The 27,683-nt window shown below is 36.2% G+C and overlaps 1 protein-coding gene across 1 annotated transcript in view; it reads left to right on the top strand.

The window, feature by feature from the left end:
* The window catches only part of lrp1bb (low density lipoprotein receptor-related protein 1Bb), a 339,963-nt gene that overhangs the window by 270,551 nt on the left and 41,729 nt on the right, over positions 1-27,683 (top strand). The window contains exons 54-67 of the mRNA XM_053496592.1: positions 334-521; positions 7,498-7,681; positions 8,541-8,626; positions 11,380-11,502; positions 16,343-16,524; positions 16,613-16,812; positions 17,675-17,863; positions 17,947-18,095; positions 18,203-18,296; positions 19,996-20,112; positions 20,674-20,793; positions 22,069-22,188; positions 25,530-25,646; positions 26,288-26,394. Of these exons, the coding sequence (XP_053352567.1) occupies positions 334-521; positions 7,498-7,681; positions 8,541-8,626; positions 11,380-11,502; positions 16,343-16,524; positions 16,613-16,812; positions 17,675-17,863; positions 17,947-18,095; positions 18,203-18,296; positions 19,996-20,112; positions 20,674-20,793; positions 22,069-22,188; positions 25,530-25,646; positions 26,288-26,394 (1,976 nt within the window). The remainder of the gene's footprint in view (positions 1-333; positions 522-7,497; positions 7,682-8,540; positions 8,627-11,379; positions 11,503-16,342; positions 16,525-16,612; positions 16,813-17,674; positions 17,864-17,946; positions 18,096-18,202; positions 18,297-19,995; positions 20,113-20,673; positions 20,794-22,068; positions 22,189-25,529; positions 25,647-26,287; positions 26,395-27,683) is intronic.

Raw genomic sequence — 27,683 nt, 5'->3', positions numbered from 1 at the left:
AGTGCTTATGAAATGTGTTGGCTGAAAGACATGAGGTTTACTTAATATCCAAGGAAATACAAATGGCAGTGGGACCACTGTGCATTAAAGCAAGAGCTTGAAGAGATTAAGGCTGACCTGAGTGATGGCATGTTTTTCACTGAATTCACCTACAATCTGTAAAAAGCTTTTGAGGATATTGGCACTTACAATATGTGAGGAATATCATGTAGCCTTCTGCTGCTTTTGCTTTTCATGTCAAAGTAGAAAACATTAGTCTGCTGAATTTGTGTTTTCTCACGAAGTAGTTGGATTTCAGAGAGGTCTGTTTTCTTTTTCTTGCTCTTCTTTCAGAAAGCCTGTGTAATGGCTCCTTTTTTATGTGCTCCAATGGCCGATGTATATCTGAGACGAGTCTTTGTGACCAGAAAGATGACTGTGGGGACCGCTCAGATGAGAAAAACTGCAACATTAATGAGTGCCTCAATCGGCGTGTCAGTGGCTGTACCCAGGACTGCCAGGACTTACTGGTGGGATACAAGGTTGGTAAGCAACTTAATAGCAATAGAGTAGAGTTTAAACAATATGGCTAATTTACAGACTTAAATCACTATCATAGCTATAATATATGTGAAAATTAGAGTGGTAAACAGTTTGTCACATTGTAGTATGAAAAATATTGACATATGAATATATCTGTAACACCACGGGTCTCTTGGCAGGCAAATCCACAGACAACTACACCTACGCTGACCTCACACATAGTCGCTAGGCGACACTGCCCTAGAGGCAGTCAAAGGAGAAGCGCGACCAAGCACTTGGTGTGTAGACATTAGTTCCACACCAGGTCTAAGAGAGGATCTACTGTCTGTCGCTCCAATACAGTAGAAGAGAGAGTAGTCAAAATAAAAGAAAAGAGAAATAAATTGCTAAAAACAAAAAGAGTCAAAAAAAGTCAAAAAAAGAAAAGAATATGAGAAAAGCAAAGAGTAAAGACAACAGGAAAGAGAATTTACAGTATGTTGAAAAGGAAATGTGTTGGGAAAAGAAAGAAAAGGATTTCGTTTTTACAACATGAATTCTTTTTTTCTTTTTCTTTTTTTGGTAGACAAGATCTATCTGCTCAAGTCAGCTCTATTTCTCAAAAGGGAAACTTCTTCCCAATAGTGTGCACAATTGCTCTCGCAGTCTTACCCCCTAAGCCCTACATTGGGGTTCATACATAGCACTCGGATTTTCCTGGCACTTTAACATTGAGTGATTGTCCACATCATCCCAAGAGTCCGCGGATTTATGGCAGCTTGCAGAAATTATAGTCGGGCAAGCGAGTATGGTAGGAAAGCACGAACAAGCCTTAACCACATTGTTTATGGAAATACAGGAGATTTTCCAAAGAATTGGCCAAATCCAAACACAGGTCAACTCGCAGACCACTTCCTTTCCTGGGGTCATACGTTTCCCTGGTGCAGTGAGGACCTTGGAGTTCCCACGTTGATGCTTATGATGGCCCGGCATGGATAAGGATGGCGGTGTGTCCAGAATAGGGAGCCTGCACATGTCCATCCAGTCTTCTCCAACCATTGCTTAATGATCTTTAAGATCCAACTTCTCAATATTTCCACCATTCACATACGCCAAGTTAATTCGGCCTGTAACACCCTAGGCTGTTATGGCCGCTTACATGCAGGGGCTTTCTGAACAGCTTAAGGATCCCTAACTGACTTAAAGGAGTCATATAAGTTATCCATTCAAATTGATTATTGTACCTGTGAATGTCATGTTCAATGCCTAGCTGGTTGGTTCATAAGCATTTTAAGATTATGGAGGATTGATCCTGTTGCATACAAACTGGCAATACCTTGAACTATGAGTATTATTTACACTTATCACTTGAGAAGCTTGGTTTTAGCAAATTAATCGACCCAAACCCCTTGCTTACCATGTATTATTGATGACTAACCAGTACTTGGTGGACTGGGAGGGGTACAGACCAAAAAGTATTCCCTATTAATCAAGCAGTAGGATGGAAACTTCAGGAGCTGTCCTTCCGGGGGGGGGGGGGGTTGGGGGGGGGGGGAAGGACAGACAGCTTCATTACAAATCAGAAGCAGACAGCTTCATTACAAATCTCTAGACAGTCAATTCAATTAAATTTTATTTGTATAGTGCTTTTAACAGTTGACATTGTTGCAAAGCAGCTTTACCCAATCAAAAGAATTATTTAAGTTTGTATGAGATGTGAACATGTATGATTCAAAATGATAAGATTGTCCCTGATGATCAAGCCGAGGACAATGGCGACAGTGGCAAGGAAAAACTACCTTAGATAGTAATAAGAAGAAACCTTGAGAGGAACCAGACTCAACAGGGAACCCATCCTAATTTGGGTCAAACGGATAGCAGCGATTGATCTGCATCATACTGTGTGAGACTGAAAGTTCAGTAAAACAGGAGATGTGTGTAAGTTAAAATGGATTCCAGTTTGTTATTGGAGGCTCAGGTAGACTGTAGGAAACTCCAGTCCTGAACTATTGACCGACTGAAGTCACAAGTCCTCAGAGAACAGCTTTCTGCATCAGCTGAGGACAAGACCATCTTCATGGATCCCAGGCAAACCACATGAGGCATCCATGCAACGAGATCTCCAACCAGACGCGGGACACAGGACGAGTCAGACAGCTCCAGGGGGCACAGGGGGTCTGGATCACTGGCAGCTCAGGAGCAACATGTATAGCTCGACAGAAAGACAGGTAGAAGGAAAGAGAGAGAGGGAGAGAGAGAGACAGAGGAGAAGAGAGCAGAAGAGAAGAGAGCAGAAGAGAAGGAGAGAGGTATGGTCACAGTGAAACGATGTATATTTGAATGTATATTTAGTGCAGAGTGCAAGCAGGGACTCTGGCAGGGCTAACTATGACAGCATAACTTAAAAGAAGAGCCAGAAACATAGGCATGAGGGCTCCCTGAGATGTAAAGCGACCAATAACTTTACTGTCAACAAACCTGAGTGATGAATGAGAGTGGGAAAGACAAAATCTAAACATACCAGTTCACCATAATAATCTATGTCAATGAGTCTCCCAGATCTGCTCCTTTACCAAGGGGAAATCTATTTACAAAAATGCTTGGCTAAATAAATAGGTTTTTAGCTTAGACTTCCTGAACATTAATTGGAAGACTTTTTCATAAATTTGGGGATTTGTAAGAAAAAGCTCTGCCCCCTGCTGTAGTTTTCATAATACAGTAAAACCTTGGATTACGAGTAACTCGGTTTACGAGTGTTCCGCAAGACAAGCAAAGATTTTTATTCAATTTTGACTTGGAAAACGAGCATTGTCTTGGTTTACGAGCACCGGGTATCATGCATCATGCATGCGCTTCTTAATTTGATGCCGAGCGTCACGTGATCACAACTGAGCCAACGGTTTTTCTCTCTCTTGCGCTGCGGGTATTCATCTCTCCTGCTGGGTCTTAGTGCTCGTCTCTTACTCTTACTCGTATAATCAACCTCCGTGTGTGTGTGTGTGTGTGTGTGTGTGTGTGTGTGTGAAACAGAGAGGGGGTGCTTCATTCACACACAACCGGCACGTCAAATTACGCGCACGCACACACATAACACACAAAGAAAAAGAAAGCACACACAGCGCCTTTGCGCGTAAATGGAAACACTTATCTGTCAAGATTTATTTTTACTTTTTTTTAAGGTAATGTGCAGGTTAATTTGTTTTATTTTTACTTTATTTTGTGTTAATTATTTATTATTATCATTTATTATTTATTTTTTTGGGCTGTGGAACAAATTATTTTAATTTTCATTATTTCTTATGGGAAAATGTGCTTTGATTTACGAGTGTTTTGGAATACGAGCCTGCGTCCGGAACGAATTATGCTTGTAATCCGAGGTTTCACTGTATTTGGTACTGATAAGCAGCCTGCATCTTTTGATTGAAGTAGGCATGGCGGATCATAAGACACAAGCAGTTTACTCAACTACTGCAGCATGAGACCATTTAATAATATTTAATCGGTCAATAGTAGTATTTCAAAATTGATGCGAAATTTTACAGAGAGCCAATGCAGTTTGGATAAGATAGGGGTGATGTGCTTGTATCTTCTAGTTCTAGTGAGGACTCTCGCTGCTGCATTCTGGACTAACTAAAGCTTGTTTATGCACCTAGTTGAAAAAACAGACAGTAAGGTGTTACAATAGTCCAACCTAGAGGTGATAAAAGCATGAACTAGTTTTTCTGCATCATTTAGTGACAATATATTTCTTATCTTGGCAATATTTCTAAGGTGAAAGAATGCTATCCTGGTAATATTATCTACACATGCTTCAAATGAATGGCTGGAATCTATAATCACACCGAGGTCTTTAACTGTTGCACTTGATGCAACAGAAAGGCCATCTAAAGTTACTGTACAGTGTGATCGGAAAGCTTGCTTCCAGCTACATGTGGTTCTATAACTAGAACTTTCTTGTTATCAGGATTAAGCAAAAGGAAGTTAATTAACATCTAATCTCTTATGTCCCGCACACATTGCTCAACTTTAGTAAGCTATTTTTTTTCATCTGGTTTTGCTGAGATGTACTGTATAACTGTGTGTCATCAGCATAACAATGAAAACTAATACCAAGCTTACGAATTACAGTATGTTGCCCAGAGAAAGCATGTAAAGAGAAAAAAGCAATGGGCCTAAAACTGAACACTGTGGAACACCAAACTCCACTTTAGAACATGCAGAATAGTCACCATTTAAATCTACAAACTGATAATGATCAGTCAAATAGGATCTGAGCCACGAGAGGGCAGTTCCCTTAATTCCTACTACATTTTCTAATCTGTGAAAAAGAATACTATGATCAATAGTGTCAAAAGCTGCACTGAGGTCGGGCAATACAAGTATAGTGATGCAACCCTGATCAAAGACCAATAGAAGGTCATTTACTACTTTAACAAATGCTGTCTCTGGTGTGATGAGGCCTAAATCCTGATTGATACAGTTTGTTTATGCCATTCCTATGTAGATATGAGCAGGTTCTACTATCTTTTCCAGAATCTTAGAGATAAAGGGGAGGTTTGATATTGGCCTGTAATTGGACAGCTGACAAGGGTCAGGGTCAGGTTTCTTAATTAGCAGTTTAATAACTGCTAATTTAAAGGATTTGGGAACATAGCCACTGCTAAGTGAAAAGTAAATTATTTTTAACAGGGGTTGTTATTGCTGGAACTATCTGCTTGAGAAAATGTGTCGGTATAGGATCTACTACACAGGTTGACGATTTTAAATAAGAGATAAGTAAAATTAGTTCATTCTCTTTAAGGGAAGTGAAGTATTGTAGGTTCTGATGTGGTGTGGTTAGTTGATCATCTGTATAACTTAAATTGTCTGGTTTTAAAGCCTGAATTTTTTGCCTAATATTTATGTATGTAATTTTTTTATTGAAAAAGTTAATGAAGTCCTCACTATTGTATGTTGTTGTTGTGGAGATTTCTGACCTGGTCTTGTTTCTAGTTAATCTAGTTACGGTATTAAATAAAAATCTAGGATTATCTTTGTTATTTTCAATTAGAGTGGGGAAATACAATAATCTAGCATCACTGAGAGCCTTATATATATATATATATCTCCTTCCATGCTATTTGGAATACTAGCAATTTAGTTTGACGCCAGTCAGACCTATATGTTTATATTTTGCCATGAGGAAGATGGCGGCGTGGACGGGTTGCCCAAGATTGGAATCGAGATTGTGCTTTGTAGCTGTCTTTGGTAGTAGTGTAACAATGGTCCAGTGTATTTTCGCCCCTGGTGGGTCAGGTAATGCTGATAGAAGTTTGGCACTGCGCGTTTGTGGTTGGCGCTGTTAAAGTTTCCTGTCACAATAAGCACAGCGTCCCAGTGTTGTATTTGGTGCTGTGTGAGAACCTCATGCAGCTCGCATAAAGCAGAGTACATGTCCACTTGTGGTGGAATATAAATGCCACTGATTATGGCCATTGTAAACTTCTGAGGCAGGTAAAAAGGACGATATAAGAGTACCTCTGTCGTACTTAAAGTACTCAATGGTGATTGATTTTCCAGTGTAAAGTTACTGAAAGTTAGTGAAGCAGTCGTGACTACAAATAATAATAATAATAATGGTTGCAGTTCGAAAGTAATTACACACAAGTTACACTTATACTAGAAAATCTAACGATTGTGCTGTTTTTGTGGGCCTGTATGGTCTGACTGGCTTGATAGGTATACAGTAGCTACTGTATGGGACAGGTATTCGTTTGTGTATATATATTTTTTAACTTGAAAGCACTTAGTGTAATTGTCAAGTTCTGAGAATTTAATATTTGAAATGAAAGTAAATGTTGGCCTTAAACAGAACTTAAACTTTTTTTTGGTACATATTTCTTTGCTGTGCTCACCATATGCTAATATTTACCCACTTGTCAAGTACTGAGTACTATTCTTTACACTGGTCACAACCTTATTAATGTTTAATGCTAAACATACTGACCAATTCGTTCTGCTTTTCGTACTTATAAATACTTAGTGTACCCTTTTGCTTAAAAATAGATCCCTCAAGATCTTATGCACTCAGATTAAAGCTTATTTATTAAAAGCCTTAAGGACTAGTCTGCACATTGTTTTTATACAGTACCTGTACTTCATACTCCATACCTGTAATAGTCCTAGAATAAGGATGTGTCCAGCTGACCATACAAAGATACTGTAAGTTCAGGTTGGAAAGAGCTGTTAAGTTCCATTAATAATGGCTATGATCAGTCAGTCCTGTGAATGACAGTATCTGGAAGGTGGATATGCTGCTGGGTTTGTACCAAAGTCGCAAATGTCTTTTTCACATCACCTTTGGCAATCAGAACTGACAGCATGGACCAGGCTTTTTTTTTGCAATATATCTTTCTCAGAATCAATAAAGGGATTATTAAAACACAACAAATGCCAGAGGACAGAAAGGTGATGACCTTTATCTTCAAGCAGAGAGGTATAAATATAAGGTTTTGCACATCTTTATAAGCCAAGCACAGAGTGGAGGAGAGTCAGGAGAAAAGTAGTAACTGACTCAGCCAAAAGTCTGAAGAAATTTATTGCTCTGTTGTTTAAATCATTTTACTTCCATACAAATTGAGGTACATGAATACAATAAAATATATGTACTCTATTCAGTATATGGGTTGCTTTAAAAAGATGTTTATAAAGAAAAAAATGATTTTTTTAATTTAAAGCATACTTTTTACACACCAAATAACTTTTCTCATAATTAAACATTGCATTATAATTTCTGAATACTTTACATTTCTTTAGCTTGTGTCCCACTAACACATTTATATTTTAGTCTATTTACAGATTCTAAAAGAAAACAATTATTGGCAGTTTTTACTGGGTGTAGTATAACGACAGTTTATGTGGAAAGAATTGTATTTAAAATTCATCTGTTGCAGTTGGACAGCTTAAATGTGTTAAATATTTCTACTGCTTCATTTAATTTTTTGTCTTTGTGTTTAGTGTAAGTGCTGGCCAGGATTTCACCTGAAGAATGATGGGAGAAGCTGTGTCGACATTGATGAATGCTCCACCACTCTTCCCTGTAGTCAAACCTGCATCAACACTTATGGTTCTTACAAGTGCTTGTGTGTGGATGGTTACGAAGCCTCGAAACACAACCCTAACAGCTGCAGATCTCTCTCTGGTAATTACATCTATTGCACACATACTGTAATGTGGCAATGTTGCAAGAATTTGTTTAACATTTTATTTTTTCTCTCTCTCTCTCTCTCAATCTCTCACGCACAAACACTCTCTCTCTCTCTCTCTCTCTCTCTCTCTCTCTGCTTGTAATTAAACAAAAAATATTTAAAAAAAAAAAGGGGCTATGCATGGAAATAAAATGTGACAGGGCATGTTCCTATGCGAAATTAGTCAGTGGCTTTTGTCATTGCAGTTTGCTAATGATTGTAATTTATTAATGAAGATAACATATTATGCTTTTAACCTTTATAGTGTCCGTGTATTTATAGGTTATAGTTACAATATGTTGCATTATATCGACTATAAACTATTTTTTATAGCTAGAAAAATCAATCAAACCTACATAAACCTCTCTGTTATTAAACACAGGTTATATTAAAGAAATTACAAAAAATGTACAGACCATTACAATGACATTACTATGTTACAAAATCTTTACTATATTACTGATTTATATGCTTTTTATAGTTTAAATAAAACTTTTTAAATCTTTTTATTATTAGCTGTAGAATACGAGGAGCATCCACATAATACCAGTCTCTGTTGCTATAGAAACAATAGAGCACATAACTATAAAGCTGTAATGAGAATTACATTGGGCAGTATTGTCCGAGCTGTTAAAAAATAATTAAATGAATCAACAAATAAGATTTAACAGTGCTGTGGTAAAATTTATACAATTTAATAAAATGCAGTGTGTTTATCAAGTAATAAATGTGAAATCCTTACAATGACTTGCAGCCAACAGGCTAATACTGTTTAAAATACGCTCTCACATTTTTCGGCCTTTCTTTACCCAGCTGAAGAGCCCGTCCTTATACTTGCTGATCATCATGAAATCAGAAAACTAAGTGTTGATGGCTCTAATTACACTCTTCTGAAACAGGTAAACCTCTTAAGTTTCCTCCTTGCTTAATTTACTTTCACATTCACAACTGGTTGAAAAAATCCACAGCCAGGCCTAATCTGTCCCACGGAATGTGTTACTATTAATCTCAGTGGTGATTAACAGAGCAATCCATGAAACTGAACTGTTAAAAGCTTAATAGAGTCCCAATTAAGAACCATGGTGATGTGATTGTGATAACAGCACACTAACAGTTGTTGGCCCTCTCTTTTGAAAAGACTAATTGAAGTCATTAAACAGTGCACTTTCTGTGGAGCTTCACATTAATAGAGTGAAAACAAATTGTGTGTCCGTCTCCTGCCTGGAGAAGTTGTAATCCCTCTATGGCGTGTAGCGTACTGTTGATTTTTTTTTCCTGTGATAGCTTTCTAAAATCTTTTAACAGATTTTTTTTTTCAAATGATATTAATTTGCAGTCATTACCTTTCTTATGTATGGCTTAATATGTGTTTTAACAATTATTATTGTTTTTAATTAACTGCATATGGGTCTTTGAAGCGAATTGTGGTTTTGAATCATAATACAATCTGCATTTAGTGTATAATTCATTCCAGTTTAATTTCATGGCAGCATTTGTAAGACTTTCGTTAAATTATTCCTCTCTATCGAAGTCTCTCGATATCAGTCACTCTAATCAATGTTTCGATTTAATAATTGTCTACATGAATGGATGTGACCTTGTTGACCCCATAGTTGACTGTTATTCTATCATACATTCACTGAAAAGCAGTCATGGTGAATTCTCAGGAAAAGAAAAGTCAGTATCTTGGGTATCTGTGAGAAGCAGATTTAATATCTGGGCTATTGATTTTTTTTTCTTTGTGTGTGTGCGAGCGTGCGTGCGCACAGTTGCCTAGTGGTACAGTAGGTCTAGAGCAAATCATAAAAACCTTCCCATTAACAAGGCAAAAAAATATTTTGGTATCAAGTTACTTAATGCAATACTAAACTCAAAGCAATGTATGCTGGTGTAATGATCTACAATGCACAAGTTATTCTAAATCTTGTTCTGAATCTCACCACATGCTGTGCTACACCATGATCTGGATAAAGGTAAAACAATTTTCCCAGGTGGATTAAATGATGTGCACTGTTACAGGGAATCTCTTCAGAATTTGGAACACACGAAATGTTTAATACATTCATGAAACTGAGCAAAATAAAGTTGTAAATAAAATGTTTACTCTCCCGCTTACAAAATGCAGTGTCTTTTAATGCCTCAAATTTAAACATGTTAAGAGGCTCAATCTTAGGGACAGACTTACATAATATCCTGAAAATGAGACATCATGGGAGAACACAGTGTCTTAGTGGTGTAGTTGGCCAAGGATGCCAAAATGCTACAAAATTTTATTTATTTATTACTTTTTTCAGGAAAACAAAATGTGAGACCAGGCAGCACATTATTATAGTTTTTTTTTTAGCTGCTCACCAAGTAAGCTTATGAATCAATTAAGTCCTGCAGCAAATATTGCAGCATCTTAGTATATTGATTGGCCCGTAGATTATCATAAATTGAATGTTTGAAAGAACATTTTTTAGCCAAACTTTTGTGGACGCCTGACCAACTCTCTGACGCACACTGTCGTATACAATCTTTTTATGTGTTACAGTATTGCCATTTGCTTTCACTGGAATTGTAAGACCAAAACTCATTGCAGCATGATACTGATCTTATGCAAAACGTGAAAGCATTAGGCCAATGCTTGCAGTAGCTTTAGTAGAAGAACTTGAGTTACCTGATCTCAACCTAAATTAACTAAAACACTCACTATACCACAGGACTTCTTACCTGTCTCATTGCATAAGCTATTCCTTAAAAATCTAATGCAAAGCATACCTTGTATACTTACATTACAGCGAAAGAAGGATCTGAAAAGGAATGTTCAAAACGGTTCGCATACACATGATTGTTTCAGCTGTCCAGAAATTTTTAGACATGTAGTGTATTATTTAGCTGAAACATAAAATATGAAATAGATTACCAGTTCTGCAGACCTCATTTCCTTGCATAGTTTTAGGTTGTCTGTACTTCCAGCAGTCTGACCCAGCTAATAAAATCATTAGAGAATAAACTGATAAGTTAAAAAAAACAGTTCATATCTTGCACTTCTAAAATATTTCCTTTCTTACATTTGAATGAATGGTCATTTAGTCCTTGCATGTCAAGTTATCTTTGTTTGAGTCTCTGTGATCTTAACATTGTGAGAATTGTGATTATTTGATGAAGGTGTCATATCTGTTTTACCCTTATCACCTCATCTTAGCACCTGTGCTGAGGTGATCAGGGCTGTGCTAGTGCACATTAAGCTGAATTTTCTGACTGACAACACACTGATGCCAACATGACAGATAACGGATATAGCATGGTATCCTGTTCGAAGTCTGTGTGAACCCTGCTTCAACACATTCCTCAGGAATCAGTTGCACAGCTTGTTGCTGTAAAGTCAATGTGCTTATTCGATATCAAAGGGATATATACATGTTGTGTTTCTCATCTACATTTTTGCCAAATTCACTCTGTGAGGCAAAAGGAAAAGTGCATATGGAATAGCTAATTATGCTCTCCAGATAATTGAATAACAGAACCAAGCTGCACGTCTTCTTCTTTTGTACATTAAAGAAGCTGTGCTGATTCATTTTGATCATTCGTTGGCTGAAGAGCAGTTTTTGTTTTTTTCTGACATGGCTTTGAGAAAATAACATTTCACTTCCTCTATTCTCTTCAAAAGGGTCTCAACAATATAATCAGCTTGGATTTTGACTACAGAAAAGAGTTTATCTACTGGGTTGACTCAAGTAGACCCAGTGGTCGAAGGATCAACAGAATCCGGCTAAATGGTAGTGATCTTAAGGTATGGTTAATATGCTTCTTAAAGATTATTAATACAACATTAATCCATTTATCAATTCTTTTGTCATATTAGCCTGTTGTCATGTATTTCTGTTGTTATTTTAGAAATAGAGCTATACTTTGCTGTGTTACTGAGCTAGTGTCAACATAAATACTCTCTCTTTTTAGAAATTATCATCAGTATTTAGCAGTTCCATTATCTCTAAACCCATTTGCCTGTCATGCTTTTAACTAAATGATACAGTCAACTACAGAAATACTGCTACCCCTGAAGAAAGCAAGCAAAAATTATTGTATAAAAGAAAAACATGGCACACAGTTACACAACTGTAATTTTGATAACAGATGTACAATATGTACACTAATACCTGTTATGCACAAAGCTATAATAAAAAAAAAAAAACATTTGCCAGGAATTTGGTACATGAGCATAGCCTACCGACACAGTCATAAGGATGGTGAGGGACGGATAGAAGGATTCTCAAGGTTAAAATCCACTGTCTGTTCGGTAATCAGAGGGTGAATCACAGATGAGAAATCGAGAAAGTAGATTGGATAAAGATTAAGTTTTGTCGTAAAATGCCTCCATTGCGATTACATAAATTTATGCCACTTCAGGTGTTAGTTTATATTAAACAAGTAGCGTATTAGTATCTTATGTTAAAGTAGATTATTAAATCCTGCACATAACTATTTATAACATCGCTTTTACTTAACATTTTGATTTTACTTGTAGTGCAGGTTAACCATAGAAACCTAAGTACTGCAAAAGATTGAATAAATTCTGTCCAGCTGTTGATGTAAGGCGCACACACAGTTTGACGTATACACAGCATGCTATTAAAACTGTCACTGTTGGTTTACAATCTGGCATTACAGTAACTGATCACCTTCAATTCTACTTAACATTTTGATTTCATTTGTGGAGCCAATTTAACTTCAGGCAAATACCTAAGACTGTTAAAATTCCATTAAATTATGTCCAGCCAGTTTTTAGTGATGCTGTGACAGTCTGGCTAGATAGACAGACATTTTTCTGAGCCTGGTTTCAGGTCTTACAATGTATGAAACACACATAATTATATCATATACAGTAGATACCACAATGCAGAATATGGAAATATTTTGAAGTTCTAATGTCAATGAATATTTGCCAAAATGGTTAAAAGCTACTCTGCATAAGTTTAAACAATTGTTGCTAGCTGAAACATACAGTATTAATTGCTCCAGTAATTATCCAATCAAATGCTTTTAAGTATTTGGCAGTTAATGTGGTCAAGTAAAGTGTATATAACAAAATAAATAATAATAATAATAATAATAATAATAATAATAATAATAATATCCATAATAATAATAATAATATCAATAATATTAATAATAATAATACTAATACTAATAATAATAATAAGAAGAAGAAAATAAATCTGTTGCATACTATAGATTCTTCAAAGCAGTCACTGTTTACCATTTTTACAGCTTTGGAAAATTATTAGCAGCCATTAAGTGTTCACCATACAGTATATGGAAACTTCTCAGTTCACAATTGTTCGAAAGTCATTTCAGGTGACCACCTCAATAAGCTACAGTTACTGCCAAAAAGCTATTTGAAAGAAAGCCGAGAGAGTGCAACGCTTTACTGAATTTTATTTTTAAAAATGTCCCATAAGATTAAGACTTGACGTGACTCTCCTAAACCCTAACCCAACAATAAAATCAACACATTTTACATTGCGAATGTAAAATATTAATCAGCAGGAAAAATAATGCACTGGTGGTCTTGAAAAAAATTTTCATTAAAAATTTATCAGGCACTATCTATCAGTAATTATTTTTTACTGAAATCTTTTTTATTTCTCATTTTTTTTTAGTAATTATCATGTCCTTATTTGTCTTAGATTGTACTCTTTTTACATTAGTTATGTTTAAATTATCCATGATACCATCTTTTTTTTATTTTGATTGTTTTGATTTTAGTGCTTCTGTAGCACATGAATCTATCTTTTAAATGTACAGTATTAAGGTTAAAAAAGTAGCCAGATATTTATCTAAAAAAAAAAAAAAAAAATTATATTAATTTTGTTGCAGGAAGGCGTTACATTTCTTAAAATTTGTATACTTTTATTTGTATACTATTTGTATACTATTATATTTCAAATGTTTATTTTTGCTTACCATTATTTCATGAAGAGTGTCAGTAATTATAGAGCTCACTGCAGCTCTTGACATGAATTCTTACACTATGCTTGTGAGGTGTAGTAAATTTACCACATGGCTGGGTCACAGATGGAAGCGCGTATCAAGCTCCTGCTGAGCCATGCTTCCCACCATCTCGTTAGCTTCAGTGTGAGGCCAAAAGCCTCATTTGGCTTCATTACACCCAGAGCCCCTTTCCCCTTTCTGATTTATCTCTCCCTCTCTCTCAACACTAAAGGCATCTCTAGTCCATTAGGGTTTGGAAAAGCGATTATCAGATTACAGAAAATGGTGGGTGGGGGGAAATCATGCTTAGTATGTTTAGCATGAAAGACTTTAGAGTTACTGTGCTGAAAAAAAGGGTAGAGGGATGCTCTATTCAACAGGGGTCACAGCAGACACAAATATAATTTATCTGCTGAATAGTTTATTCCCTTGCGCAAAAGAGGACATGGTATGCGAAAACTGAAAGATTCTGGTATCAGTAATATTTGCTTCTTTAACCTAGCAAGTTTCTTAGTTGGGATAGCATAGTAGATGAGTGGGCTACATCTTTTTGAAGGACTAAATGAAGTGCTTATTATTTAACATTTTATGATACCAGGCTGCTACATATGTTTTTAGTACAGTGAAGTGAAAAAAGGGACACAAATTTATATATATTTATATATATATATATATATATATATATATATATATATATATTTTTTTTTTTTTATTATTATTCTTTTTTTTACAAACTGGCCATGAATTATTGCACACAATAAGTGTCAAAAAAAAAGGTCAATATAAAATGGCAGGCATTGTAAAAAGAATATTTTAGTTTTTTGTCAATTTTTTTTAATTCTGGGCATATGTTGAATAAAACCATATAGACATAAGGAATAATACTATCATTAATTACTGTTAGAGAAAGACAGGTGGAAAGCTTTTGTTTAAATTTACTCTGGCAAAAAATGTTTTATAGGTGGAATCATTTCTTCTTATATACAGTAATAAGGTTTGCCCTTTTATTACCTGGAAAAATAAGTAAGGAATATATTTTGCTGAGTAGGTTGCTCTACAATGAGCCAGAATTTTTTTAAGTGCTTTTGTATTTTTTTAAATATATTTCACACAATTGCTTGAAGCATAGAGGCGCACTAGCCCGCAGCAGACTATCACTTCATTACCTGTTATGTTTTGATCCTTGTTTTTTTGTATTAATGGTTGTGGCTGTAGGAACTTTGCCTTTGTACTACTCTGGCAATTTGCATTGCTGTAGGTGATGCCTTTGGTGCAATCTAATAAGGAAACCAGAAAAGATGTTAAGTAATGAAGGAGGATGGTATAGGAACTAGTGTTTCTATCTGAATGTGTATTTGTTGAAATTCAATTGCTTGTCTTTTCAGATTTAGACATTATTTAAGAAGTATATATATATATATATATATATATATACAATAATTATATATATATATATATATATATATATATATATATATATATATATATATATATATATATATATATACTGTATGCGTTATCATTTTGGCTAGATAGAGAAGTAGAGACTAATAAAGAAACACAGATTAATATTTTAACACAGATTCTATGGGTGTAGGAAATTCTTAAACAATTTTCAGTTTCTTTCCATGCTGATATATTCAAATGTTGACATTTTAATTATGTTAACTTTCCATTTCCGTTGAAGTCAACAGTTCTAATCAATGTGGCATGATCTCTTCAGAATAGCAGAGGCTTTGCTTTTCTACTCGGAATATTAATGTGTTCACTCTTTTTTTTAAGTCACTTTAATGCTTTGGTTTCAGAAAAATCTTTAAAACTCAGCTCAGATGAAATCACTGCTTTTGGTGTAGTCTTGTCAATTAGTATAGCCTAGCATATACAAATGTTTGTACATGTGAATTTAGAGCAAGTTTGAAATGTTATGCCTGGAGGGGTTTACTTTTAACATGCCCTCATCAATTGCCCAAAGTTGATTGTGCAACAGGTTGTGCAAAGGAGTCTGTTGTTGCTGTTGTACTATGCAAAGTTCTTGCCAGATATTAAATAAAAATGTGTTATAATTTGCTAACCTGTACAATCTGCATGAATAAATGCACTACTTAATAAAACATTTTGTTTCGAAAATCAAATCATACAATATTTATGAGCTCCATACAATGTAACCAGTTACATAAGTTAGTCTTTTTATTTAAAAATATTTGCCCTTCTCCTTGAAAGACTACCCCAGGTATTGTTTTTATGACAGCACCGGTTGCAGTTTTAAGGTTTTTAACCATAAACCCAGCTTTATTTGCAAACTGTCATATTTGCTTAGCCCTCGAAGGAAATTTGAAGTTTGCACGCAGAGAAATGCACATGCTCATTTAATCATTTGTTTGTTTAAATTAGCAGAGTTTCTGAGCTATGACACTTTGTTCATTGCTTATTACATTAACTTTCTTACCTGCTGTTTGATAAAATACTGTATACTGTAAGCTCTACATTAGCAGTTTGTTTTTTCCTCTTATTTTCAAAAACATATTTTAGCAGATGTCAGATCTTCTTTTGGTTATAACCAGTGTTTGTCATGTTACAAATCTAATCTTTGCTCTAAAGTATGCAAAACGGTCATGAATATTAATGTTTCCGTCTGACAGGTTGTTCACAGAACAGCTGTACCGAGTGCTCTGGCTGTTGACTGGATTGGGAAGAATTTGTACTGGTGCGATATAGAAAGGAAGACCTTAGAAGTGTCCAAATCTAATGGCCTATATCCTACAGTGTTACTGAGCTCTGGACTACAGAACCCCACAGACTTGGCACTTGACGCCCAATTAGGGTACGTAGCCAAAACAATTTCATTGAAACTGAGATATTCAGTAATGTAGAATGCCTGGAATGAGTTTCTGGTTATTGCTTTTCTTTAGGTATGTGTTTTGGATCGACTGCTGTGAGCACCCCCATGTGGGCCGTGCTGGCATGGATGGTCAGGGCCAAATTGTGATCATTGACAAAGAAATCTACAGCCCCTCTGCCCTCACTATTGACTACACAACTAAGAGGATCTACTGGTCTGATGACAGTCACATTCTCTTTGCTAACATGGATGGCTCTCAAAGGCACAAAGGTATAGGAGCACCCATTACTTATGTGATGTTTTAAACTTTATATACACAAGTGGACAATCTACTTTTTATAAGAGACCATGGTGAATTTAAATTCTCAAATCTGATTGGTCTGGAGGTGTCAGTAATTTTCTATAACAGCAGCACTGGCAGTAGTAAGGGCTGTAATTCTAATTGAAGGTTCATACTAATGCAAAAATTATACTGCCAGCACGGTGGCTTAGTGGTTAGCCTTGTCACCTCACACCAACAGTTTGCATGTTCTCTCCGTGCTTGGTGGGTTTCTTTCAGGTTCATTCGGTTTTCTCCTACAGTCCGAAGACATGCATATTAGGCTAAATGGTGTTTCCAAATTGTGCACACTTTTCTGGCTTGGAAAGCCTTTAGAAACGTTATTTTGCATTTCTATTTGGAAAGACAAAGTAACTTTTTTTTTGTCTTATTAAGTTTGAAAAACTTTTTAGAACTGTAACACTGTGAGTAACTTGTCTTGCAGACGTTCGACAACATTACATGCAACTATAAATGGTTAAAAAGCAATATAATGTTTTTCGAAAACAATTAACTAAGTTGTGGAAATTGCGTCTCCAATTATTATTTTTCCTATTAGAAAATGCATGCATAAAAAAACATGCTATGTCATGTTTTATTCTCGACACATTAAATTAATAGAAAATAGAAAAGTTTGTAAAAGATGGGCTGCTCTGTAGAGGCGCACCTGCTGAATAACCAAAACGAGTGTAATGTTTAGTTGTACTATTGCAAAATGGCTGAGAGAGAAAGAAAGAGTGCTGACTGTTTTATTTGCAATACTGATGTGAATTGCTCAGGAAAATAGGTTTTTGACTGATATTTCTGCCATAGTTTCTCACAGTCACATCCAGGGTGTGATGGGGCTGACCTTGTTTGAAGACTTCATCTACTGGACAGATGGCAAATCGAAGTCTCTCCGCCGTGCTCACAAAACCTCTGGTTCCCATGCTGTTGAGCTTCTCAATTCCTGGCAGGCCATTAAATCTGTAACAGTTTATCACCCTCTGCGCCAGCCCGAGGGTGAGAATCCTCTTTACTGCTCTTTTACTGGCTTTCCAAAGGTAAAGGATTCTGTCTTTAAGCCTGTTATTTTTTTCTTCTAGTGCCCAAACATCAGTGTCAGGTGGGTAATGGAGGTTGCAGTCACCTGTGTCTTTTGTCCCCTGGTGGAGGACACAAGTGTGCATGCCCCACTAACTTCTACCTGGCTTCAGATAGCAGGACCTGCCTGTCCAACTGTACAGCTAGCCAGGTTAGAAAGCCCTCAATATCTTATTTGGTCTCATATGACGAAGTGTGATTGTGAGTTTATTCGTAATCTACCTGTTTGGTTTGCATGTGCTCGGCTTTGTCTTGCAGTTTCGCTGTGGCACAGATGAGTGTATACCATTCTGGTGGAAGTGTGACACAGTGGATGACTGCGGCGATGGTTCGGATGAGCCTGCAGACTGCCGTGAGTAATTGAGCACAAGCATTACACAGCCTGACCATATGGACTTAACAGATCATTAGGGCAAATTATCAGTAATTGTTATTCTAGCTTCTAAATTGTTCTACCTTCACTGGGGAATCATGTTGCCTGACAGTTACTGCACACAAATAAAAATTGAAATTAAAAGTTATTTTACAATAATTAATAGGTTTGCTGGGAGAAAAATACACATAATATATATATATATACTCTTTTTTTGCTGAGTATATACAGTATATACTTAGCAAAATAAGAAACGTCCTCTGACTTTCAACTGTTTTTACTTTCAGTAAACTTAATGTATAAATATTTGTATGAACACTAAAAGAGTCAACACCATAAGACATAAACTAAAAATGTTTCACAATGTGTCGCTGAATGAAGGGAGGCTCAAAATCAAAAGTACCAGCCAGTATCTGGTGTGGCCACCAGCTGCTTGAAGTACTGCAGTGCATCTCCTCCTCATGGACTGCCTATTGCGGACAGTCTGAGCACTGATGGAGGGATTGTGTGTTCCTGGTGTGACTCGGGCAGTTGTTGTGGCCATCCTGTACCTGTCACGCAGGTGTGATATTTGGATGTACCGATCCTGTGTAGGTGTTGTTACACGTGGTCTTTCACTGCGGCTGTCCTTCCTGTCTCCCTGTAGCGCTGTCTTAGGCGTCTCACAGTGCGGACATGGCAATTTATTGCCCTAGCCACATCAGCAGTCCTCATGCCTCCCTGCAGCATGCCTAATGCACGTTCACGCAGATGAGCAGGGGCCCTGGGCATCTTTCTTTGGGTGTTTTTCACATTCGGTAGACAAGTCTCTTTAGTGTCCTGCGTTTTTAGAACTGTGACCTTAAATGCCTACTTTCTGTAAGCTGTTAAGGTCTTAACGACCATTCCACAGGTGCATGTTAATTAATTGATTATGGTTAAAACATTGTTTAAACCCTTTACAATGAAGATCTGTAAAGTTATTTGGATTATATATATATATATATATATATATATATATATATATAAATGTTAATTTTTAAAAGACTTGGCCTGGTTAAAAACTCCAATTACTAGTGTCTGAATTTCACATTTAACCCCATAAATTGTCAGGCTGTCAGTCAGTAATTAAGGAAACTGCTGCTATTCTGAAGGGGCAGGTAGGCATGTAGCATTAATTCTTAGAAAGCTAAGAGGGGCGTTCGAATCAAACCAGGACTTGTGATGAAATTTCTCGCGAATAAAGGTTTAAAACTGATTGACATTTACTGAAGTACAGTACAGTGATGAGACTCTTAGACTCTTTCTTAAACCAACACCCCTTCACATGGCAAGAAGTGGGAGTTATTTCCACAGCCCCTGTTCAGTCCTGACCTCGCTCCAATGCTTTGGCCATTAAAGAAGTCCCTGGGAGGCCAGCATTTTAGAAATGAAAAGTGCATGAGTGTAACAGGGCATTATATAGAGAAATAAATGTAGATTTTACTTTCATAACTGTACATTTGTGGATTGTTCTACAATCAAAATTCTCAGTTTGACTTGAATATTCCTCGTATAAAACACACATGTACACATTTTTAGGTCACATCCATAGTTCGAAAACTGCAAAGCACTTTTGTAAGTCGCTCTAGATAAGGGTGTCTGCCAAATGCCTAAATATAAATGTAAATATAGTTCACTGTAAATTATTATTTTGCAGCTGAATTTAAATGCCAGCCTGGGCGTTTCCAGTGTGGCACTGGTCTGTGTGCTCTTCCTCCGTTCATCTGTGATGGAGAGAATGATTGTGGAGACAACTCAGATGAGGCCAACTGTGGTGAGAACAACATTGTTTCCAAAAATGTTTTTCTCTTGCTAATCCATAGTTTTATTCTTTGGTATGCAGCTCATATCCTTCTTTTCTTATAATGCACAACACATATACAATATGCACCACACACCAAGCAATAATGTCTAAATGGAATTTTTTCATCAGTAACAAGTCATTTTTATTGCTGTTTTTCTTCAAAGGTTCAATAGCACATAACTCTATCATCAAGTGATCGATAACCACTTTAGGAGCATCAGGAAAGATTACAGGGCATTTGGATGTCCAACACCAGTAATGTGAATGTATTACAGGGAACACAGATTTTCAGCTACAATGATTAATGATGTGCATTGTTCTTCATATTAAATATAGCCTAGGAGCTTTGTGCATTATCTATGCAGTATCAGTACCTTGGCATTTTTTAAGGATTGTGATTTATGAATCTATTTTTTTTCCCTCGAGCCTCGTTTTTAGCAGCCTTGCTCTGACTATTGGTGATGACACCCTATAGCAGGTCTCATAGTAAAAGCTGTTTCACCGGCTCTAAAATGTCATCTCTTTCTGCAGATACGTATATCTGTCTGTCAGGTCAGTTCAAGTGCACCAGGAAGCAAAAGTGCATTCCATTAAACCTGCGCTGCAATGGACAGGACGATTGTGGAGATGGCGAGGATGAAACAGACTGTCGTAAGAAACATTATGATGCTTTATACCACAGCACTCTTAGATTCCTTAGTTTTGATTTGTTAGGGGTTTTGTTTAATTTTCTGTGGCTGAATAGATCTGGCTTTAGTTCTGGCTGTACCACAAATCACAGGTTTATAAATGCAAAATATTTTTGTGGTAACTCCTCATTTAATTAGACAAAAAATTTGCCTAAAAACCAGTGAAAGCAAAGAAGAAAAAAATTAATAAATAAAGATTCTGTTAAAGGATGAAGTTTTTTGTAAGCAGCCAACTGTTTAGCATATCTATAAGCAATTCTCCATTGCTTTGTAATTTGCAGTTTTTCTGCCATGTTTTCATGGCAGTCTTCAAGACAGGAGTTTTGCCCTTGAGCTTCTCAGTTATATGGTTTTTTTTCTTATTGGTGAGCAAGTGACTGTTTAGGTGATCACAGGAACTAGTGGGTCTTGCAGATACCATTTCATACCATTAAATGTAATCCTAAGAATAATAATTCCTAAGAATAATAAACAGATCATTTCCTTGTTGGCAAATTGCTATTCTCTGTAGGGAATAGTAGACTTATAGACAAAAATTACAGTGTGGTGTTGTAGGAAAATAATCAGCTTTAGGATGGCAACAGCATCACATTGTCCTGGCATTGATTAATTTTCTGTAACAGCTCTCTGCTTGTTAAGTATTGTGACAGAATGACACAGATTGTACCAAATTCACCTCTCCAGAGAAATATTAATGATCCCAACTGACAGATCTGGAAATAGCTTCTAAGCCACTGAATATGTCCCAGTTGAGTTGCAACTAGCAGACACTGATTAGCCATTCAGAGGATTGAGAAGTGGAAACCAAAGGCCTTTTCTGCCACAAGTAATATTAGATGTCAAGCAAGAATAGAAGGGGCAGGTTGTTAAGAGGTGTGTTTTTTTATACCTCTAACTCCTTGTAAATTAAACCCATGACAAACATTTACCTGCTGTCAGTGATAATTATAACAGACCATGTGAAGAATGCGAAGAGGCAAAACAGGTGACAAGATTACTTTAAAATTCCCATAGTTCCCATTAATCTTAATGTTTCTGCATAAATGTGGTATTATGATGTGAAAATTTGACAATTGTCATTCTCCTACATAAAATTATATTTTAATAGTTCTTGTCTCTTTTTACACCATTAATAATACAGTAGTTATATTTGGCATTTTATGTAATTATGTTTTAGATGACTAAAGTAATTTGCATTCACGCACCTTATCCCTGTTTGTGTTTAAATGTGTGTCAGCCGAGAGCACTTGTTCACCAGAGCAATTCCAGTGTAAGGCCACCATGCACTGCATCTCCAAGCTGTGGGTGTGTGATGAGGACCCAGACTGTGCTGATGGATCTGACGAAGCCAACTGTGGTAAGTGAAGCAGCCTTATTATTCACAAATCAGAGACTCCTACGATTTCTTTGGATTCACAGGACATTGTGATTGGGCATAATGAGAATTCTGCATGCTTACACAGTCCCCTGTCTCTCTGATGGAGGGTCAGCCTTAATCAAGGACCACTCACAGCTCTTTTTAGCTGTAAGGAGTAACAATTCATTAGGTCCTGTTTTGTTGCCTAAATGTCTGATTCAGTTTGACAGTATCACATCAGCAGTTGTCTCACATATTGCAGTGCCATGTGGCCCAGGCATCGAAAGAGCTAATACACTACTGTAGCAGTGTGGTATCTTTACACTAGCAAAAAGCCTAAGTGTAAAGATAATTGCAGATAATTGCGTAACATGAAAAATGTCAGTCTGCATTTTTATAATGTGAAATATTTGCAGTCCACATTTTGTAATAATTCTTTTTAATGAATGTAAAAAAAATACAGTTTTGTATCAATTAGATCAGGAATTAGTTGCAATTAGTACAAGAGGCAAGCACAAGAGTTACAGAGTTTACCTTAGAATTGACTTTAATTGATTTTTTATATAAGTTAGAGTTTACCTTAGAATTGACTTTAATTGATTTTGTTTTCTTTTAACCTGAGAACCAGTGTGCAATGTGTTACAGACCATATTATTTGCATTCCGGATACAGTATAAATGTTAAAATTAAAAGGTGAACACTTCCTGAAAAAACATGAGGATAAAATCTTGAGAGGAACTCAAAAACTAACCTGTGCCAATATAAGTGATACCAAATAGCATACGGTACCAAATAGCATGAACATGAATGAATTCCATTTATAATGGTGTTCTACATTGTCTAATGTACAGTTGTATTTTAGCAAATGTGTTTTAGTCCATTTTGTTGAAGTTACGAGTTGTCCAAACAAAAGATTTAATGCAAACAGTTTTGATATGATGGCATATGCCATCATATCAAAACTGTTTGCATTAAATGCAGTCTAAAGCCATATTTAGACCGTTCTCAATGGTCACATATATATTTAAGCAGACCATATGGAGCCATCCTCAACAGCATGTAATGAGAACTCGAGCTAGAAGTAAGGCATCAGGATAGATCAGGCAAGTATGGAGAGCGTGATTAAAACAGAGTATTTACTAAAAGATGCAAACCACAGGTAAAAATCAGTCTATTGATTTCTGTACAATAATGGTACGTATTTTTCTTTTGGTAGTTAAAAATTATTTAACAGGTCAAAAGCATATCAGCTGGTAAAGGGGGTAATAAATGCATTTATGGAATATGAAATATGGAATATATATATTTTTTATATTGCAGGTGTGTCCAACAATTAGACGGAAATTACTTTTTTTTTTCAAAAAAATACAAAAGCAATCTTAATCTAATTAAATTTAATATAACTACAATCTTAAACAACAGGTAGAGAGCAACGGACTAACTGTTGTATATCAGTTCTGCCAGTCATAATTAGTTACTGTAGTTCCTCCGATTGCAGAAAGATATGTGTTGGGCGTGCTGGACGCTTAAGGTCATGCTGCTGCACTGAATGTCAACGTGCTTGTGGTATCTTCACCACTCAAAAGGCTGCACCCACTTGCCTACAAGAGAGGACTCTGTCTTTCTCTCTCTTGTGTGATATTTCTTACTTAAAGAAGGATATGTAGAACAATCTGCTACAGTAAGAACCAAGACATCATAAATAATTTGTATTCATATTTACACAAAAAAGAGTTATCAGACACTCTTAACCAGAACACCTTACAGTAGTGCTGTCAAGTCTCCATCAGGTGTTAACTGGGCTGGGAGGAGTTAGTACAAGGAGTTAGTTTGGGGATTCATATTTTATCTGTGAATAACATTGCTCTTATTTTAAAAAATAGTTTTTTTTTTTTCAGACTTTGCATGTATTGTGGGTAATACTTGTGTTTGTCATTTAGGTTCGTCCTCTTATTGTTTTGTATAACAATCGCCTCCTATCATCTTCTGTTTTCTTATCCAAACACAGCTTGGTTATTTAAATAGGACATTTTTTTTTCTTTTTTCTGTTAATTGAGAAAACAGAATTAAAAACTAGGCCTTTTTTTATGAGACAGACTGGTTTGAGTAAGAAAAATCAGGTAAACTCCACTGCAAGAGTATATGGGTTTTATGGCTCGTCACAAATGTTCTAATATAGTGTGCAGTCTCTCTCTCTCTCTCTCTCTCTCTCTCTCTCTCACACACACACACACACACACACATCAATTATTTTACTTTCTTTACTTGCCTCCTTCTCTCTCTCTCTCTCTCTCTCTCTCTCCCTCTCTCTCTCTCTCTCCCCCGTGCACGCTCTCTTGCTTTGCTATCTGTCATCTGACATTACATTTATGATAACTTGCATGTAACAAGATTTTTTTTAATCTCATCTAATGTTGGGTTGCATTTTGGTAAGCAGGTTTTCACAGTGGTTTTTACAATAAATCAAATATTGTAAGTGATTGCAATGGCAGCAGGCAATATGTACACTGTCAGCCCCATAATATAGCTCCCTTTTGCTGGATTTGACACCACAGCTAGCAAATGACTCTAGTTATTAGTAAAGACATTATGGCATTATAGTAGCACACGCAGCATCAGCAGTTCATGCATTTTGCTTTATTGAAGTACATCAAGTTTAATAAGAGGTATTCATGTCGACTGTGAAAGACAGGACGGTTCATCATTGCATTCATTGTATTATAACCAAAAAGAAAACCTGACTCTTACACTTAATTACATCGACTTTTATTTTCTTAAAGCGTATCTCTTTTTGGATGCTTCTTTTCAGTCTAGCTGCTTGAAGCGCAATTAGTCAACAATTTTAACAAATAAAACATTTATGGTTATTCAGTAAAGATGAAAAAGGGGAAAGAAAGCAAAAAAGCAGCTTCTTGTTTGCTTCTATACACCTAGCCCGACCACTGAGCCTGCAGTGCTGATAAGCTTCTTTTTTTTTTCTTTCCACAAACAACTGACCTTGGTTCGTAGTATACAACCCAAACACTAAAATATAAACAGAAGAAGGATATTTGTTGGAAGGAGTTGAGCTCAGATGAGACAGTCTATAACATCAAGTTGCAGGTATTGGGCTCTGTGGGGGGTCTGGGGGAGCAGTGAGAAGTAACACACTCAGGTATTTCATTGTGTATGCTGTGCTCCTCTCCTAAGTTTAGGGATGTTTTGAACTCTGTGTCAAACATGCGTTTGGGACACCCTGAGGAAATGATGATTACACGTCGATGTGCTGTTGTGGCACATTAATATTCATGCACTTTTGAAGCCATTTTCATCTGTGTGTTTGTTTGTGGCTGATGAAAAAGATGAAAAGACCTGTGGACCTCATGAATTTCGCTGTGAGAATAACAACTGCATCCCGGACCACTGGAGATGTGACAGCCAAAACGACTGCGGAGACAATTCAGACGAGGAGAACTGCAGTGAGTCGTCTTTTTTTTTCATAGCACAACCATGAGAGGGCTTCTGGTCTGCTTTTGAATGTTAGCTCTTGTAGAAGACTTTTTTTTGAAGTTCCATTTCTTTTTGTATCTTAGTCCCTTTTTGTTTTCAGTTTTTTGTTAATTGCTGCCTTTGGAGCTTTTTAGCAATTTAAGGTTGCAGAAACACCCTTAGTGCTCATTATAAAGAATAGATTTAAATGAGAAAAAAAAAATGTTTTAATTGTATGTAACCTTTGAGTTTTTATTTCTGTATCTTGTCTTTCATACAAGTATTACTGCAAAAATTAAAAGTAGTTGTTAATGACATGGCAGTATGTGGCAGCTGTTCATGAAATTTGATTCTAAATGTTTTCTTTGATACTTGTAGACACTCTTATTGCTAATCAGGGTGTAATAGCTCCCCTCACGTACCTGAAAAACCTTCAAAAAAGGTGGAAACAGATGGTGCTGCGGCACTTTATATCTAAATGATGTCCGCACTCATTTTCAGAACCTTTTTTTTTACTCGCTACTCCATGTATTATGTTGCAGTTCACCTGACAATTTAGCTGCAATATACTGTACCTTGAGCTCATAGTTACATTATTTCTGATTTCCTAAATGCTCCATGCTCAATGTAGAACCGGTGACCTGTAATCATAAAGACTTTGCCTGTGCCAATGGAGACTGCATCTCCGCTCGTTTTCGCTGTGATGGGGACTACGACTGTGCGGACAATTCGGACGAGGTAAGTAATTTATCACCTTAATCCAGATCTGTCTGCCAGATTGAATGAGTTCATATTGCAGTTTTAGAGATGATGTGATCTACTCATTAATTGGATGAAAAGTAACAGGGTGCCCAGTAGTATACACATTTTTTTTCTTCTCAGCTGGTTAACTTCACCTGACTGATTTTTACATGAAAGGCAACATTTAAAACTGTCTGTTTGCTTATAGCTGGTGGTGGATTCAGAATTTGAGTAATCTCTAAAAGCTTAAAAACAGATTTCCATTTTACTGTCATAATTATGATGATATGGATAAAAAAAATATATATAATCTCATAGCTTATTTCAGTATAGAAAAAAAAATTAAATCAAGAAAAATGTATATTCATAATTCATTTTGTAATAAGGATGATATTATTTCCATAACTAGATTCAGACTGTGCAGTAGCCTGAGCCATCAGTGAGAAGCATAACCAGAGCTAATAACCTAAACAGATTTGACAGGTCAGACACACCATCTGGTGTGATCCAGTGTTGCAGAAACCAGGATGGTTTTCTAAGTTTTTAATTTTTTTTAGAAATCTCTAGAGACTAACTTCATTAACCCATATTGCGCTGTATGCTACAGATATTTCTAACATTATTTCATAGTTATTGGGAACCTTCAAAAGAAAGTGCAAATCGTTTGGGGTTTAAAATATGTGGGAGGTTATTAGGTAAAACTGACACAAAATGTTCATTTAATCACTGCTCCTGTACATATACTGTACAGTAAAATCCCCAGTGCTCATTTGAATCTGACTCGACCTATATCTACACAGTTTTAATTCAACGTTGGGAATTTTGCTGTGTACCATAAAAATCACAAAAAAAATCAAGGGGTAAAACTTTTACTTTTTTTACTGTGCATCGTGGCTTTCAAACGTTATCAAAGAATACAAAGGTAGAAATTATATAGTGAATAATATAGCTTACTTTGCAACTCCACTGCATTATCCCACAAAGCTTAAATAAGTAGCCACGCTACTCTAATGTTTGTACAGCATCCAAACTTCATACTGTCACATTCAGGTTCATAGAACAGATCTCAGATGTTAAGCAGTTTTTGTTTAACTATTATTAAGTAGTTATAGCACATAGGGTGAGCTATAGGTGCATCTATTAAAATTAGCAGCAGGTACCCTGTTGGTGCAGTGAGAGCACTCAGAGCAGTATTAATAAACTTTGTTTTGAAGTTCTATTTGCAACATTGTGTTGGGTCAATCAATCTGACACTGTGTTTTAACATCAATAATATTGCCAAATGT

The sequence above is a fragment of the Clarias gariepinus genome, chromosome 5 (genome assembly GCF_024256425.1).
Source record: "Clarias gariepinus isolate MV-2021 ecotype Netherlands chromosome 5, CGAR_prim_01v2, whole genome shotgun sequence".
NCBI classification, from domain to species: domain Eukaryota; kingdom Metazoa; phylum Chordata; class Actinopteri; order Siluriformes; family Clariidae; genus Clarias; species Clarias gariepinus.
Note: the sequence above shows the minus strand (reverse complement) of the source record. Positions and strands in the feature narration are given on the sequence as shown.